Raw genomic sequence first — 19,081 nt, forward strand, 5'->3', positions numbered from 1 at the left:
TTTTTAAAAAACTTTCAACTGGACGAATCAACGTCCCAATGAATCCACAACTATTTGTGGACACATCTATGCTTATGTGCACTAAAAACAGCATGCAGACGTGGATCCCTTGGGTTAAAAATTAAAAAAACTTTAAACCAGCTGCACGCGCATCGCGCACATCCCGCCATGCCCTGATTGGATGGGGGGGTCCACGTCACCAAGCGGTGGGAAAATGGAAACCTGGGTAACCACCCGGGCTTTTCCACTGCCCTGCGCTCTGCGCGGGGTCATCCAAAAGGTGCTGTTCCGAACAGCGCCAGAAATGACACGCGCTGAGGGGGCATGATAGCGGCGGAGTCAAGGCGGCTGTGTTGTCGCCACCCCTGTAGTGGGAAGTGCCGCTGGACCCTGCGTTACTTGGCGAGAGTAGCGCGCAACAAACGGTGAGTGGGGAAACGGCCATAGTCTCAGTTCTCTGCTCTAAAGTACTCTGACAATTAAGAAGGTCATCATTGATTATTTAATATTATTATACCTCATATTATTGCATGCCTGTGATGAGTGCAGTGCCACATCGAGCACACATTAGTCACATGGCTCTTGCAATCGATGGCGATTGCAGTGTGACTCTCCGCAAGCCAGAGTAACACTGCTGTAACCGCTGTGAGATGCTGTCTGATTCCATCTGTGTACTAAATTGTGCTGCTTCTAATGAGAGGAGGAAGCTTCCACATCCTTTACTCCAGTGGTGGGATCCAAATATTTTAGTAACAGGTTTCCATGGTGGTGGGATTCAAACAGTGGAGTAGCGCCAATGGGGCTGGGCGAGGCACGACAGGGGGCGTGGCTGGGAATTCCAGGGGCGGGGCATTAATAATTTTTCTGTTACTGTAAAAAAACTCTTACTGTAAAAAAAAAGTTCCTCATTTCCAGCTGGTATCGTTCTGTCCATAATTTAAACTCATTATAGCAAGTCCTATCGTCTACTGCCAACAGAAAATTGACTGCCTGTCAAATAATACTTTCAAATACTTAATTTTGTTTCTAGAAATCAAAAGAAGGATACTTTCCTTAAACAAGGAACTTTACCATATTTCTAAAACATGTTTTTAAAACAGCCCAACAGGGAGAATTATCCCGTTTTCTACCTTCGCTAACCAGCCACAGAGGAAACAACAGGACTTTATGATTTTTGGACCTAATGGAATTTCTAACGGAAAAGCAGACCCAATTAGTAACCCCCTCTCGGCACACACAAATAATTAGTAACCCACTCTCGGGAACTGGTGAGAACCTGATGGATCCCACCTCTGCTTTACTCCCTATGCAAGCTTACCCTGTTCCAACCTCAAGGACACCCCTGGACAGGAAACAAATTAATCCTGCCAGGATTCTTCTGACTTCTGGAGCACTACCACGAACAGCTGCATCTGACCCACTTAAGGTATTTCAGAGGAACAGTAGGCTGCAGAGTTGTGGTCACTGCAAGCAAGCAAAAGATTTTTAACAAAACAACTTGGATCAAATAAGGTTGCCGACCTCCAGGCGGCACTTGGCATTCTCAGAATTACAAATAATCTCCAGATTACACAGGTCAGTTTCTCTGGGGAAAAAGATGGCTGCTTTGGAGGGCTGAGTCTGTGGAAGTACACCCTGCTGAGGTCCCTCCCCTACCATAACTCCTTCCTCCCCAGTTGCTGCTGCTAAACCACTGGGAATTTACCACCCCAGAACTGCTATCCCTAGGAAGAAACAGGAATATAGCATTAGGTCTATGGAATCTTGCATGGATAACTGGCTGGGTCCAGTCTTATGCTATTGCTCAGGGCCCCACATTCTCCTAGGGCAGCATTTTATGGGCTGGCTAGGACTGCAGCAGAAGGGAGACAGGGAAGCTGTATTTCTCTAGGTGAAAATCTTTCTGTAGCAACTAGAAGTGGGATCCAAGCCCAAGTATGGAGTGAGACACGCATATTGCTTTTCCCTCCAAGAAGTTCAAGGCAATATATACGAATCTCCCTTCCTCCATTCTGTCCTCACAACTACAACTGTGTAGTGCATTAAATTGAGAACAAGTGACTGGCCCAAGGTTTCCCAGTAAGCTGGAATGGCTGATGAGGATTTAAAGCTGGATTTACAAGTTACAAGTTAAACTATTATACTACCGCAGACACATGCAAAATCTGAGCTGCAATTGCCCCAGGTTTTTGTATACTGGGACTGCCACAGACTTTTAAACACTATAGAAAACACTATAGAGTTCATAGCTGGAACATAGTCAGTGGTGGGATTCAAATAATTTAGCAAGCGGTTCCGGTGGTGGGATTCAAATAATTTAGCAAGCGGTTCCGGTGGTGGGATTCAAATAATTTAACAACTGGTTGTTTACAAGCACCATTTAAACAACCGGTTCTGCTGAAGTGGTGCGAACCGGCTGAATCCCACCACTGGACCCAGTGCCAGAGCAAGGGGAGAGGCTGACAGAAGCTGAGATTTGTGATCTGACTCATAAACATCTGTAGAGAGCTCAACAAGATATTGCTGAGCTGATCCCACACAGGAGTAGATCAAAGGCACAGCAGCTGATCACATGCCCTCAGCCCAGCCAACAGTAAATCACCTCAACAATAATCCAACCCTTTGGATTCTACCAGAACTAAGGATACAAGATAAATGATGTCCCATCAGGAAAGCCATAGTGGAACTTCTTCGACTTCTTGCGCTGCTTAGCTTCTGGGAGCACTGTAGATGATGCACCTTTTTTCAAGCTTCCAGATGGTGTTTTGGTGAGAATCGGGTAATGTCTCAGCGTTAAGGCCTTTGTGTGGCCTTTTGCTTTGTAGATAGCCTTCTCCTGCTCTCTAGAAACAACAGAAATCATTGCATTTTCCGTCAGGGAGGAGGGTTGCAATTTCTGAGTACATTGTGCATTAGAGTCAGGGTGGCAGAATGGTTAAGAACGGGTGGACTCTAATCTGGAGAACCGGATTTGATTCCCCACTCCTCCACATGAGCAGTGGACTCTTGTCTGGTGAAGCAGATTTGTTTCCCCACTCCTACATTCCTGCTGAGTGACCTTGGGCCAGTCACAGTTCTCTCAGAACTCTCTCAACCCCATCTACCTCACAAGATGTCTGTTGTGGGGAGAGGAAGGGAAAAGGAGTGTGTAAGCCACCTTGAGACTTGCAGGAGAGAAAGGCAGGCTATAAATCCAAACTCTTCTACCATTTTCAGAAAGTGGGCTTCTAGTTGATAGTATACACACAGATATATTCACAAGGTAGAATTGATAAAGGAATTGTGTGAGAATGTAGCTGGGAAGTTCTCAATTCAAATCTCATCTCAGTCACAAATAGAGTAACCAGATTTTAAACTGGTTGTTTTAGATGTCCCTTGATAGCAACTTGACCTGCAAGCAATTGTAAAGTGATGTTATTTAGTTTCATGCCATGAAAAGATTCTGCTGTCTATTTCTTCCCATTAAACTTCTATTAAAGGGACAGAACTTCTTTTTCCTTTCTACCTGGTAACCTTAGCCTCAAACTTACTTATAGTATCGTTCCCTTTCAGTGTATTAAGGCCCTCTGAACTGGCCTGTCATTAGGATGTATCCAGTCCTTGAACCATTGGGGATGCTTACATATGTCGGCAAATTTCTCTGAGTTTCTCCCTGGCCTGTGGACAGGGGTCCAGCATTCCCTCGACATCTTCACTAGCTCTACGTTTTGTTGAACCTGCAAAAATAGATTTGGAAACAAAGATTCAAGAAAACAGCTCCTTCCAGTAACTTGGCAATATGTGAAGAAGGCCAGATGTTCATTACCTCGTCAGGCATTTCCTACCAAGCCACTAGCCTGTCCATTTGGCATACTTTAGAAATTGCCGAGGGCACCAGAGGTGAAGGGGTGTCAGTCAGTCCTGGTGTTGCCCCACCAGCCCGCCCACAGCAGACCCTCAGAGGCATACCGGGAGAAAATGGTGCCTGTGCAACACCTGCCGAGGGCACGTCCCCCCCCCATGCCCCACTACCTCAGCTGGCAAAAGAGGGCAGTCCCAGGCAGTGGCATATTTGCCTAGGGGCAGAGGGTACTCTCTGTCCCTGGGCGCCACTGCTCTGGTCACCTGGGGGTGCAAAATCGGCCCCCCACGTGACCAGGAAGTCCTGCTGCCTTGTCATATTCTGGCACCCTCGGCCCCGTCCATGTCGTCATCGACATGGGTGGAGCCAAGAAAACCAGAGGACCCTCCCAAGACTTGCCCCCTCCCAGCTGCTGGTTCCTCCCCCCCTGCAAGGCCCTCCCGGGGCCGGCAGCCAGCAATCCCTTCTGCCCTCAGGAGCGTGGCCCCACCCACAAGCTTATAAAAGCAAAGGCCCCAGCATGGAGCCTTCCAATTGCTTCTGTCTTCCCTAGAGGGGAGGGTAGAAAGGACTGCCGGCTTTCGGCTTGGAGCCGGGATGGGGGATGGGGGAATACGCCCCAGGCATCGCGGGAGGCGCCCAGAAAACGGATGTCTCTGGATGCCATTTTCCCCTGGTACACCTCTGGTTCCAGGCAGCCTGACAGGTTCCCAGCCCCACCAGCTGAAGCAAGTGGGGTGCAGGGGGGTACCACGCTCCTCCACCAGCTAAAGAAACAGCCAAGCCCGGAGCCTGCCGTGGGTCCACTGGGTGCCCCTTGGCCTGGCCTCACCAAGCTTGGCTCAGCCAATGGAGGACGACAACAGTGGTCTTGGCTGGTGGATGGGGGAGTGCTGGGCAGTGGTGCCTCTCCACGGGAGGGGTGTGGGGGCGATTGGCACCCCCACATTGGCATCCAGGGTCAATTGACCCCACATGTCCCTCTGGTAGATGTATCATTGTAGGTTTCCCTAGCCTAGCCGAAGTGGGTGGCCTGCCAGAAGCCTGTTTTTCCCACCTTTGCAGTAGGAAGAAGAGAGGCAAGCAATGGCTTCCTGCCTCCCTGAGATGCAGGGTGTCATGATCAGTTCTCCCTCTGTATCGGACAGTGAAGACAAAAGCAGCCTACCACACACCCTTGTAAATCCCCCTACTGACAGCGAAGGAATGTTTCAGGAGTGGAGGCCTGAGAGCAGCAGTTCATCAGAAGAGGATGAACCAGCTGTTGATCCAGAGTCCTCTGCGGGGCCCTCGAAGTTAGGACTTTCTCAGAGTCCACCCTCAGCACCACAAGCAAACAGTCCTCCCGGTTCACCCACCCCTTTAGAGCAGCGCCGCCAATGGTTACGCCTTGAATTAGCTGAGCGTAGCTTGACTGACTGCTCGGCATTTGTAAGTTACTAGCAGGACCAGCTCCCTGAAGCAACATTCCTGCAGCGTTTCCACCCTCACTCTGATAAGAGACAGCTCACAGCTGGTGCATTTTTGCAGAAGGCAATTCATCACCTCGACGGTTACTCTGCTTTGGTTCCGTGGATTGCTCAGAAAAGCCTGCTTTCCGGTAACGACCCTTGGACTTTGTCTCCTAGACCTGCTTTTTGGATTTGTGTTTTGGAATGTGACAACCTGGTGGACTGGTGAGTTTGTTTACCAGTTCTCAGACTGAACTCTAACCAGTGGCTTGTCAGGTGCCTTAAGAGACATTTCTGACCTGTGTTTAACCTGCAGTAAATATCTATCAGCTGCACCCTGTCTTCTGTCTGTCCTTGACAGTCGGCCCATGACACAGAGGCTGATGAGAGTGACAGACTCACCTCTTCCCCCCAAAGGTATGGGGAGGTGAGGAGACAGGCAGCAACCTCACTTTCTACCATCCTGAGGTAGTGGGGGTGAGGAGAAAGCTTGGTGGGCTTTGGTCCATCTTCCTCCTGGAGGTTGAATCCTATGCTTCCAGTAAAAAATCCACCTCAGGCAAGCTTAGTAACTGATGATACAACAATACTGTAGACTAACATCATACCCTGATGTGCTTCAGGCTATCCTCTGGGATGCCATGGGGGAGATATTTTGATTAGTGAAGTCTCTGTGAACAAAGCTGCAAAATAAGACTGTAGGAAAAGCTGTAGAAGGAAACCTACCATTTGGAACAGAGGCATGTAAGATTTAACAGCACTGTAAAAGACAAAAAGCACTATGAAAGCCAAAGACTGGGATTAGTTTGTAAAGACGAAGGGAAAATTCAAGAAACAATGAAATCTAAATGAAATCTACTATGAATTTGGTAACAAAAAAATCCAATTAGCAAGGCATGGAAGGAAGAATGTAAAAGATGGCAGTCAACTCTTTGTTACTTTTCATGGACATGCATATTATATATATATATATATCCCTCCAGCCCACTGAGAATATCAATACTTGCCTGGTCGAGCAGGGCGGTCAGCTGCCAAGAAGGGGTTTTCAGCTCCTCCTGAACCAAGAAATACCCATGGAAGATATTAAGTAAGCCATTTCCAAATTTTAAAAAAGATCCTAAATCAAGATTAGATACGGTTTCTTCTGAATTTTTTTTTAAATTATAATATTTATTAAATTTTTCATATCATACACATACAGAAAAGTACTAATAGCATTTTTAAAAAGGCAGTTGAATAGATTACTTAATACTTTCCCCTACTTGGGAATTGTCTTAATATACTAACTCAACATACTTCAATCAAACTTAGACTTCAACCAATTGTTATTTCAAATCTCAAAATTTAAATCGGATATCAAGTACTAGCCTATTTTTCTATGCTAGCTTAACTTCTAACGTTGTCTTCAATCCTTTGACAGAACAGGAAAGAGAAAAGAAGGATGGGTTTACAAGAATACAGAAAGCTTTGGTTGTATTCTTGGAGGCCTGAGATACGATCTGGCAAGCAAAGCCCTCCTTTGTGAAGTGTTTCCCTCAATTAGGCAAAATGCTTTGAGGTCATTGTTCTGGTGGCATCTCACTCCACTAAAACTCTATCACATTTAAAAGACCTCCCCACTTGATGATGATGATGATGATGATGATGATGATGGAGGAGGAGGAGGAGGAGGAGGAGGAAGAGTAGTAGTTGGATTCATATCCCCCTTTCTCTCCTATAGGAGACTCAAAGGGGCTTACAATCTCCTTACCCTTCCCCCCTCACAACAAACACCTTGTGAGGTAGGTGGGGCTGAGAGAGCGGAAAAAGGGGAGGGGTCTGGGGGCGATTTTCTGCGCCCCGCAGGCGTGTGCCCGGTGCATGGCGCACCCCCCTTTCCCTTGTAGCTTCGCCACTGGTACAGGCTAATCTGAATTCCCCAGATGAGCTTCCACAGCTCAGGCAGCAGAGCGGGGAATCAAACCCAGTTCCTCCAGATTAGAGTACACCTGCTCTTAACCACTATGCCACTGCTGCTCCTTCAAGCAATGGCTGCAAAGCTTTTTCAAGGGTGTTGGGGATGGGATGCAGGGCTGCCACAACATTTTGGACACAGGTCTTCTGTGAAATAGAATCACAAAGCAAAATGTAACTTTTGACCCTCAAGTAGCCCTTCACGGTACCTTTACAGATGAGCACAAAGCCTCAATTAATAAACCCTCGTCACTTTTTTATGCCTTGCAGTTTGCTCGGTTGTAGTCCAATATTAGAAATCCATGACCCAGTTCACCATTCAAATGTGAAGTGGTGATTTCTGAAATTTTATTCTGTAGCTGAACAATCCATCACAGCCTATTACACAGTTTGCACTCCCCCAGTCCTCACATTCACTCAGAACCAAGCTTGATACATCCTCCGCCCCATAGAAAACCCATCGTAAAGGCATTTCATTAAACTAGTTCATGGGCACATTAAGGGTCGGATCCAACTTGAATTCTCCAACAGTAGAACCGAACTTTCCCGCCGTCCCCCACCCACCCAGTTCAGTGATCTCCACATTCTGATTCTGTTGGGGCACAGGAGACCATGAGGAATGATATGAGGGGGGGTCTTCAGTGGGAAGGGAGAATTTGGTATAAATTCAAAGCTGGGTCTCCCAGACCCTTAGTCCAACCACTGCACCAAACTGGTTTCGTTGTGACTCTGTGAACAGGAAATTCCCTTTCAAAAAGATATTACATTGTAGTGCCTAGTAATTTTAAGCACTTCATAAGAAAAATCCAGTTTTGATTATAAAGGTGAAGGCAGTCCCCTGCACGAGCATTGGGCCAATACTGACTCAGGGGGTGACGCCGCATCACAACATTTACTAGGCAGGCTATATTTGCAGAGTGGTTTGTCATTGCCTTCCCCAGTCATCAACACTTTGTTCCCAGCAAAGTGAGTACTTATTTTACCATTCCCAGAAGGATGGAAGGCTGAGTCAACTACCTGAAACCCAGCTTCTGTTGGGATCGAATGCAGGTCATAAGCAGAGCTTGGACTGCAGTACTGTAGCCTACCACTCTATGTCATGCAGCTCCTACGATTATTATGATGAGATATTTAAAAATAAGGAAACTTTCTTTTGCAATTTGGCCTTGCATACGTGCATTTTTTTTTACCTTGGTGATATTTCCCCCCCTTTCTTCCACCCAGTCCTGCTGCAACTATAAATGACTTTGTAGGGAGTCCTATATTTCCATAATTTCCTAGGCATTGTATGTACCTTTGCTCTGCCTGCTGTCTTTCAGTGCCAATGAGAAACAGAGGCAGGAAAAAGACATTTGCTGGATCAGCTGTGTGGTCGAGGTAATTGGAATTGCCGGCACCACTGGCACCAAAGCACGCCCACCTGCAAGCAAGTAGAAATTGGAGGTCAACAAAATTATTTTACACCTCAAACTGTTTTTTACATGAGAAAACTGTGGTGACCCAAATAAGAATTGCCTTAGAAAGAACTGCACTAAAATATCTGGAAAAGGTTACCGTATATACTCGTGTATGAGTCAACCCGCATATAAGTCGAGGCACCTACTTTTACCACAAAAAACTGGGAAAACTTATTGACTAGCGTATAAGTCGAGGGTGGGAAATGCAGAAGCTACTGGTAAATTTCAAAAATAAAAATAAAAATAAATACCAATAAAATTACATTAATTGAGGCATCAGTAGGTTAAATGTTTTTGAATATATATTTCAAAGAAAAACAGTAAACTAGCTCTGTAAGTGGAAAAGAGGGTCAACAAAAACAATATGGTCTCAACAATAACTTTAAAAGTACAAAAATCTTAGCTCAACCAGCAATCATGCTAAAAAACAAGAGTTAAAATCCTTCAAAACTGGATTTTTGGTCAGGGGAGGAATGTTTATGTTAGCAGTACCAACATTTCAGAGTATCTTTAGGAGACCATCCTGATTATACCACCCAGGTTTGGTAAAGTTTGGTTCAGGGGGTCCAAAGGTATGGACCCTCAAAATGTAGCCCCATCTACTATTAGCTCCCATTGGAAACAATGGGAGATGGGGCACCCCCTTTGGGGGTCCATAACTTTGGACCCCCTAAACCAAACATCACCAAACCTGGCTACTATCAGGTGTTCTCAGGTGTAACAACATGCTGTATGGTGATGGAAAGTGCCGTCAAGTCACAGCTGACTTATGTTGACACCTTGCAGGGGTCTGCAACCTGCGGCTCTCCAGATGTTCATGGACTACAATTCCCATTACCATGCTGGCAGGGGCCGATGGGAATTGTAGTCCATGAACATCTGGAGAGCCGCAGGTTGCAGACCCCTGCCGTAGGGTTTTCAAGGCAACAGATATGTGGAGTTAGTTTGCCACTGCCAGACATTATATAGACTGTTATCAATTTGACACTTGAAAAAATAGCTTCCAATAGAACATAGTTAAAACTCCAAAGAGCCCCCCCCCCCCCTGCTGTTTCATCATGTCTAAGTCCCTTCCTCCTTCTCTCAGCTACCAGTTTGGTCACAATGCCCAGAAGGGGAAAGCCTGATCGAGCCCTTCCATTGTTCCTTTAGGCAGCTATCACAAAGTTGAAGACAAAACATTTAAAGAAAGTTGAAAATGGCTTGAAGCCCACCGGTAAGTTCACTCTGTAGAGTGCATGGCAGAAATGTTATGAAAAGTCAACCAACATTTTTGTGGCCAGAAGAGGGAGCCAAGAGCCTACTAAATGTTCAAGCTGTTTTCCAGGGATGGGAACGCATGTAGGGCTAGTCAGCAATCCATGGGCCAGATTAATTGCCAGGGTTCAGACTCAGATACAGAACATGGGCTTAAAGTGGGACTACTAGACAGATTCTCAGGAGATAGAAGTCAAGATGACTGAAAGGACCTTCCGTATCCAGAGGCAATGGACCTCCGAATACCAGTGCTAAGCATCAACATCAGGAGAAGGGCTTAATGCAGGGCAACTGGTTGGTCACTGTGTGAAACAGGATGGCCTACTAGATGGACCAGTCATTTGACCTAGCAGGGCACCTCTTACATTCATGAAACCACATTACTATTTCCCCCAATTACATGAGTTTTTAACTTTTTAGGGAACCTTCTGACACAAAACTTATTGATCCTGGTAAATTGAAGGAGTGTCAGTAGCTCCTTGTTTTGTAGCTGCTGTAAAAAAATCAACAATGTGATTTCTATTCACAAGGATTACGGCTCTCCAATTCATGGAAAAGGAGATGGTAAGATGATGGAAAGGAGATATTAGAGCATGCACGTAGGTAAGGGGGGATTCTCGGGTTTGAACCGCCCCCATTCATGTCCGAAGCTCAGCCCCTCCGTTTGTGGGTTTTTAAAACATTTTAGTGCTTTTTTGGTTTTTGGCCTGCAGGGGGCGCATTGTTTGGGCTAGCAGCACCAAACTTTCAGGGATTGTTTGGGGGACTCTCCTGATGATACTACCCGGGTTTGGTGAGGTTTGGTTCTGGGGGTTTTGGTTCAGGGGGTCCAAAGTTATGGACTCCCAAAGGGGGTGCCCCCATCCCCATTGTTCCCAATGGGAGCTAGTAGGAGATGGGGGCTACACCTTTGAGGGTCCATAACTTTGGACCCCCAGAACCAAACATCACTAAACCTGGGTGGTATCATTAGGAGAGACTCTGAAAGATACCTTGAAAGTTTGGTGCTTCTAGCTTATCAATTGCACCCCTGACAGCAGGCACCCCCCAAATTTCCCCAGATTCTCCTTTTAAATCCACCCCCTTCGGCATGGATTTAAAGGGAGAATCTGAGGTCCTCAGTTTAGAAGAAGAAGAAGAAGAGTTTGGGTTTATATCCCCCCCTTTATCTCCTGTAGGAGACTCAAAGGGGCTTACAATCTCCTTGCCCTTGCTCCCTCACAAAAAAACACCCTGTGAGGTGGGTGGGGCTGAGAGAGCTCCGAAAAGCTGTGACTAGCCCAAGGTCACCCAGCTGGCAACTGTGGGAGTGTACAGGCTAATCTGAATTCCACAGCTCAAGTGGCAGAGCAGGGAATCAAACCCAGTTCTTCCAGATTAGAATGCACCTGCTCTTAACCACTACGCCACATTGAAAGTGATGCTGTTTCAGAGTGGGGGATAATCCACCCCAAAACAGCATCACTTTCAATGTTGTTTAACTTGGGACCCCAGATTCTCCCTTTAAGGTGGATTTAAAAGGAGAATTTGGGCTCTCTAGTTTAAACACCATTGAAAGTGATGCTGTTTGGGGATGGATTCCAGCATCACAGATGCTGCCCGGGGGGGGGGGGACTCAGATTTTGCATCGGGCTCCATTTTCCCTCTATGCCTCTGCCCAGAGGGGAGGGGCAGGGGAGGGCAGGGGAGTCTGCCATCCCCGACCTCAGAGAGCTGCTTTTATAAGCGCTAGGCCAGGGGCGGGGCTTGAGGAGGTGTGGCCATGCCCTAGGGGTGGGTAGGGGATGTGGCCCCGCCCACAACCCCCCCCCCATAAAAAATCTATACCTACGTCCCTGTATTAGAGACTGGCAAACTGGTAGTATGTAACAAACCAGGCTATCGCCGTATCACATTGACTCTTTTATGCACTTGCGGTCTTGAGTGTATTGAGTGTACATTCCTGGCAGGTCAGATTTTCATTTGTGCGCTCATTTCCCCCTCTTCTGAACTGACTGCGCTTCAGACTTGAGAACTGCAGTGTTTTCCAAAACCTCTTTAAATGTGATTTGTTTGTCCCAAGGGGAAAGCAAGGGAAATAATCAAGCATAATGACTCCCCCTGGTTTTTCTGCTCCACCCCCTGACTTCCTCCACCCACAGGATTGCTGGCCTCCCTCCCTGGGAGGTTCATGCTGCAAAATTCCTCTATTTGAACATTAAAACTGCAGCCATGCCATTTTAGTGTTTGTGTTTTGTTTGGATATTACGGTCCAGGGGATAAGAGCTCAATGAGCATGTGCAGTTGGTAAGCTTTGTTACTTATTACCAACTGCAAGAACCCCACCCTCCTCAATTAATGTGGCCTGCAACAAGAGAAGGAAGGCCTGCAGCACAATTGAGGGAATTACTTATTTTTTAAAAGGTATGTGTTGGGCTCAATAAGAAAGAAAAGGATATTAAAATGAAAGGGTGTATTAATTTGTTAATTATGTAATTATCCTGAGTTGATCTGACCTGCAGCAGGAGAAGGAAGGCCTACAGCTCAATTGAGAGAATTACTTATTTTTTTACAGGCCCAAGTTGAAGAAAGACCTGCAGCAGCTACATCCTATGCAGAAGAACAGATGAGATAAAGAAGCCCTGCTTTATTAATAGTTTGGACTTTCTTGCTGTTCTTTATTTATTGGGCACTGTTAGTAGCTGTAATTGTTTTGAGTGCTTTTCTTGAAAGGCACTGAAGATTTTGTATCATTGAGTTGTATCATTGAGCTGTGCTGTATATATGTTCACTATTATTTATCCCTAAATGATAGAAAGTTGTTCTGTTTAAAATTAAAGGTTTGTTAATTTGTTCAAGCAATTTAATATTTGTTTGTCAAGCCACAGGGTGCTGTCATTATATTAACTTTGTAATTTTCCTAGGTCTCCAATGGAGGTTGATGTGGCCAAGGATAAGTAGGTTACATGCTGATGCTGCAGTGAACACGATGAAATTGACAAGGCTCAGGTCGTTGCAAAAGTGCACCCAAGCCACTTGAGCATGGGAAGACACACTGAAGGGGGAGGTGTGGGAAGCAGAGAGCTTTCTACATCGGAGTAAGGGCCAATTGCACCAGATTCTCACACACACACCAGTCCCCCCTCCTCCCCCCCACAATCACCCAATATGAAATCTGCAATCCCTCTTATTTTTTCCCTCCCCCCCCCCCCCCCAATTTTTTTTTAAGCAGGCAACTTCCGATTATGCACAGGGAGGAAAAATGAGACTGGCAAGCAAAATGGTGGATTGGGCTCCGTGAAGTCAGAATAACCAGGGAGGAGGGAGGTGATCCCCACAGGAAAACCTCACAGGGACAGGATCAACTGCTTATCAGATGTGCAGCAAAGCAGGAAGTGCACTAAAGCCTACTTTCTCAATGTGCGAACATTCTGGAGGATTTATGGAGGAGAAGTTGATTTATGGCTACCAATCTTGATCCTCTTTGATCTGAGATTGCAAATGCCTTAACAGACCAGGTGCTCGGGAGCAACAGCCGCAGAAGGCCATTGCTTTCACATCCTGCATGTGAGCTCCCAATGGCACCTGGTGGGCCACTGCGAGTAGCAGAGAGCTGGACTAGATGGACTCTGGTCTGATCCAGCTGGCTTGTTCTTATGTTCTTATGTTCTGCATAAATGAAAGCATTTCCAGCTGCAAGACTCCATGTAGTCTGGAGAGTGGACCTCGGTTTAAAAAGCAGGAGAATGTTATTGCCAAGGATTTGAACACGCATGAAGATGACTGTGGCTTTGCTTACCCTTCCTCTTGGAATCTTTGGTCATGAGGTCAGCAGCTTCTTCCTGGGATTTAGGGTTTAGCTTCAAGCCCCCTTCCAGAAACCGCCTGGCAATCTCTTCTGCACTAGGACCTGGAAAGAGATGCAGGTTAGAAACAACATATTTCAGGGCTATTTAAGATGCGAAATTTTGTTCTGTAAAAGTCTGTACTTTGTGTGTGTGTTCATTACAGCAGGATGTATTTGTCAATTACCAGCATGAGTCTTTTAAGCTAGCAAATCGTCCTGCCTCCCCCCGCCCTGGGTGGGTTTAAATTGGGGTTTATTGCGTGACGTCATCTTTGTTGATTTTCTCGCTGTGTTTTAATTTTAACTTAATGGGGTTTGTTTGTATGGGTTGTAAGAGGAAATTATGTTGTGCACCATCCAGAGGCCAAAAACAGCGGCCCAGGGACGGAAAAACACCGGTCCATGGGGAGCTGTTCGCACAGGCCGTCCTGTGCAGCCCCAAGCGGCGTGAAGGCGCCACTTTCCCCCTCCATTCCCGAGGGAGGTTTTTGGAAAGCGCCGCCTTCCCATCAGCGTGGTGAAGGTGCTGCTTTCCCGGGGGCCCCACCACTCACCTCGTCCTCCAGCGTTGGTCTGAAGGGCTGCTGAGACCTGCCCACGCTGCCCTCTGACCCCTGGAGGTCAGAGAGCTGCATGGGCGGGTCCCTGCAGCCCTCCAGACCGACGCTGGAGGACGAGGTGAGTGGGGGGGACGCAGAAGAGGCGGCTCCGTGCGGAGCCTCCTCTTCTGCGCCAGCCTCTGCGGGGGCCGCTCGCATGCTCCCATGCAAACGCCCTTCTCCCCTCCACCGGCATAATTTCTGCCGGTGGAGAGGCACCCTTTCCGCTGTGCTGAAAGGGCCAGAGACTGAGAGCTATTGAAGGCTATCAAAAGCCACTTCAGGTGGGCCCTCTTTCCTCAGAACCTTGAAAGGTTCTTTGCTGTGCCATATATAGATGTGAATGTTATGGTAAAGCAGAGTCCCTGAATTTTGTTTGTAGTGTGCAAGTAACCATCCTTATTGAAGAGATCTTACCAGCAACTGCATCAATCATTATTTTCATCTTCATCTTGAGGAGTTCAGACAGCAGATGTACAGACCGTTGCTGGAATCTGAGGAGCATCTGTTGTTGATCATCAGTTGATGGGGTCACATAGGTTGGCTTTAGCCCTGATATTGTGATGCCAGGCTTTTGAACTTTTGGAGGAGTAATGAAGGAGTCTTCAAGCTGAGAGAATTTGACAACGGGACAATATATACCACTGAAAGATTTCCTTGGCAAGGGCATGGAGAGTTCTTCCCATGAAAACTCAAAGACGTTCCTCACCCCTCGTGGTACGTGGAAGCCCATTTTCCGCCAAGCGACAAGCATGTTTGCCATTTCAGCCAAAATGCCTGGTGCCTTGGCTTTCATGTGTTCATACTCAGGATTTTTTTTGCGTGTAGACATCTCTCCAAGCTGCTCAACCGATGGGCTGTAATTGATAATCAGAAGATCTCAATGAAGTGAATGGGATGTAGTTAATATCAGGAGATCTGAATGAGGCAAATATGGAAAAGATGTCTCCATTCTGCTAAGTGGAGGAATGCATCATTTCATAAATGTACACTACCATCCATTAACACATGTATAGAAGAACTACATAGCAATATATCAGTGGACTTGTAATCAATACCAGCCAAACAAAGTAAGCAGAAAAGGAGAGCAAAGAAACTGCCAAATATGAAGGGTTATGGCAAAAGCAGCCAGCAGAGGAAATGCAGACAAGAAAAGGATGAGTAAGACAACAGCCCTGTGGGGCAGAGTGGTAACCTGCAGTACTGTAGTCAAAGCTCTGCTCACAACCTGAGTTCGATCCTGACAGTTTCAAGTAGCTGGCTCAAAATTGACTCAGCCTTCTGAGGTCAGTAAAATGAGTACCCAGACGACTGATAAAGGCAATTGCAAACCATAAACATAGACTGCCTAGTAAATGTCGTGATGTGATGTCACTGCATGGGTCTGTAATGACCTAGTACTTGCACAGAAGACTACCTCTACCTTAACCTTTACCACAGGATAAGTTTTGCTGAAGAACAGGAGCCTAAGGATTCCAAAAGACATGACTGACAGAGAAGAGGTACATATATGTTTAGGATACTTATATTTAAGATACTTTTTTTGTTTTATTCAACTTGGACCAAACTGACATGACCATAGCATATAAAATCCCAAAGATTTTTTTTTCATATGGATGCAAATCCTTTCCAAAAGGTATCTCTTTCATGGGCAAATGACACTACCAATAACATTTATTTCTGTTTATTTCTCAAGGCTGTGCATTCAACCAGGAAGGCTGATGCCTCTTCCTCCTCTCCAGCTAACATCTCAGACAATTTCAAACCCCCACCCTTGAAGAAGGGTTGGTATCCCAATGAGACTGATAAAGACCAAATCAAAAAATGGCTGTCTCCCCCAGAGTAAGGTTGTTCCTCAACAGTAGAGGCAATCCTAACCTCTTTCATTTTGTCGAGGCAAAGACATTGGTTCATATAGTTACGATCACATATACACAGGAAAAACCACTCTGCGAGTAGCAGAGTGCTGGACTAGATGGACTCTGGTCTGATCCAGCAGGCTAGTTCTTATGTTCTTATGTTCAGTGTCTAGAAAGGGCCTTGTACTATTGCATTGTACATTTTACATTAAAAGCTGCTGACAATTTTGGATAATGATGACAAATTACTATTGCTTTGTTTATGCTAATCTGTAACAAACCAGGCAAAACACAGAACACTGGATCCCCCCCTCCCCCCATCCCTCAGTTTAAAAAGTAATAGTTCAAGTAAAATTGGCACATTGGGCTGCAGCAGCCTCGGTCTTTTTGATCAAGACTGAATTAATCTCTTGTCAGAGAACACTGCACTAGTGTGTGGAGTCACAATCCTGACATGATCTTCCAGATTATAGGGTTACAATGAATGATATGTCTAATTATAAGGGCCCGTTCACACAATCCAATTAACATTTGAAAAGAGTTTGAATTTATATCCTCCCTTTCTCTCCTGCAAGGGACTCAAAGGGGCTTGCAAACTCATTTCCCTTCCTCTCCCCACAACCAGAGGTATATCTAGGAAAAATGGAGCCCGGGACAAAATCTGCAGATTAGAGTTGACCTGTTCTTAACCACTACAGGAGGCTGGTTCTTTGTACAGAAGTCTCCAGCTGAGTCAGTTATCAGCTATAAGAGGTGCTACGATGCCCTGAAAACCCTTTTCCAGATCCCTGAGCTGTGCTGCAACTACCTCTAAGGATGAAGAGAAAGGTGTCTTTCCTCTCTGTTGACTGGCAATGCCTGGAGTGCTTCTGAAAGAAGAGAAATAGAACTCTTCAGGTACCCATAGCAACCATTATAACCAATAGCTGCAACAACCAGCCAGAAGCTTCTGTATTTGTATACATCTTAGATGAACTGATCTTTGGGTTTAGTCTCCTCTTAAAATCCCCAAACCAGCCATACTCTGGAGTGTTGTGTGGTTTCCGAGCCGTGTTCTAGTAGCATTTTCTTCTGACGTTTCGCCTGTATCTGTGGCAGGCATCTTCAAAGGATCTGATAGTAGTGAAGCAAGTAGAGTATATATGCCTGTGGAATTTCCAGGGTGGGAGAAAGAACCATTTGCCTGTTAACAAGTCTAAAGGGTGCAATTGGCAAGCTTGATTTGCATGTGCTGGGTGGGATCCACCTATTTAGCATGTGAGTAACCAAGAAGATAGCATAATCAATGAGTGAGAGAATCTGCATTGTAGTAGCCTGGCCTTTTGATCCCTTTGATTGCTTACTGCCTAGAGGGGTGGGTGGTGTTCTGGGTGGTGTTCACTAGCCCTTTGGCTGCTTACTGCCTGGAGACATCCTTTGTCTGGGTGGTGTTCATTAGTCACTGTTTTGATTCTAGTGTTTTTCAGTACTGGTAGCCAAATTTTGTTCATTTTCATGGTTTCTTCCTTTCTGTTGAAATTGTCCATGTGCTTGTGGATTTCAATGGCTTCTCTGTGTAGTCTGACATAGTGATTGTCAGAGTGGTCCAGAATTTCTGTGTTTTCAAATAATATTCTGTGGCCAGCTTGGCATGTGTTCTGCTATTGCTGATTTTTCCGGCTGAATTAGTCTGCAGTGGCTTTCATGTTCTTTGGTTCGTGTCTGGGTGCTGCGTTTGGTGGTCCCTACGTAGACTTGTCCACAGCTGCACGGTACGCAGTAGACTCATGCAGAAGTTAGAGGATCCTTTGCTGAACGTAGCATTTGCTGAATTTTCTTAGTGGGTCTGTAGATTGTTTCGAGGTTATGTTTCTTCATCAGTTTCCCTATACGATCAGTGATTCCCTTGATGTATGGTAAGAACACTTTCCCTCTGGGTGGCTGTTTATCTTCTTTCCTGTGGTAAGTTCTTGGTCTTGCTGCTCCCCGACAATGTCAGCTTTGGAGTTCAGTTTTTTGGTTTTGAAGATTGCAATACGAGATGCAAAAAATAAAACATGAAAGAAATACTGACTATATACAAAGAAAATAACTCTATAAATCTTCTATTGTTTCCTTCTGGAAATTTACTGGATAAAAGATTTCTGAATTGCAGAACTAGTTCTAGTTGTCTGCCTCTGAAGAACCTGTCCTTGAGTTTTATTTTTCCTTACTATTGTGCCTGATAACCTTGAAAGCACATGTTACATCAAATTGTCTGCAGCCGGGCAGGAGAGAGAAACTAGCGAAACACTGAATGCTTGAGGAATGAGATGCTAAATAAATTGCAGTGTTTAATTGAAAAGATCCAGAAAACTAAAACATGGGATTAAAGAGATATTAATGCTTTCCAGCATCAGCTGCCATGCTTATTTTTATTGCTCCTATATTCACCAGTTCAGAAGTCAAAAAATAGTCCCAGGCATTTTGGGGGAGGAAAACAGATAATTACTTTTGATTTAATTATAAAAAGCAAGTGAAGCACTTTCTTAATCACAAAGTAAACTTTCAGCTGGAACAAATAAATTGTCAGTCTTAAGTTTTATGTAAGTCGAAGTTTCTATGGCTGGCTGGAGGCCAAGAGAGATGGCTAATTAATTTCAGCCTCCTCATCCAGTGCCAAGCTGCCAGTGCCTAGATTTGTTTTTGCATTCATTTAGGTCTTGGTGCCTTCAAGCCATTTTTGCTAGGCAAAATAAAAACATCATGGTGTGAGAGGCCTCCAAAAAGTCTAGTCCGATAGCTGAAACTGGCTGGATTCACAACACTCTCCTTAGACACTGTTTTCCTTGTAACACAAACACATAAGTTGCCACACAC

General features: G+C 45.6%; 1 protein-coding gene across 1 annotated transcript in view; it reads right to left on the reverse strand.

Annotated features, from left to right (window-relative positions):
* The window catches only part of LG03H3orf20 (linkage group 03 C3orf20 homolog), a 78,772-nt gene extending 63,556 nt beyond the window's left edge, over positions 1-15,216 (reverse strand). Inside the window, exons 1-6 of the mRNA XM_048487329.1 lie at positions 14,802-15,216; positions 13,738-13,848; positions 8,540-8,665; positions 4,619-4,633; positions 3,623-3,716; positions 2,649-2,843 (exon numbers count right to left, since the gene is read on the reverse strand). Coding sequence (XP_048343286.1) covers positions 2,649-2,843; positions 3,623-3,716; positions 4,619-4,633; positions 8,540-8,665; positions 13,738-13,848; positions 14,802-15,216 — 956 coding nt within the window. The remainder of the gene's footprint in view (positions 1-2,648; positions 2,844-3,622; positions 3,717-4,618; positions 4,634-8,539; positions 8,666-13,737; positions 13,849-14,801) is intronic.
* Positions 15,217-19,081: the final 3,865 nt, after the last annotated feature.

Source organism: Sphaerodactylus townsendi, linkage group LG03, assembly GCF_021028975.2.
Source record: "Sphaerodactylus townsendi isolate TG3544 linkage group LG03, MPM_Stown_v2.3, whole genome shotgun sequence".
NCBI classification, from domain to species: Eukaryota; Metazoa; Chordata; class Lepidosauria; order Squamata; family Sphaerodactylidae; genus Sphaerodactylus; species Sphaerodactylus townsendi.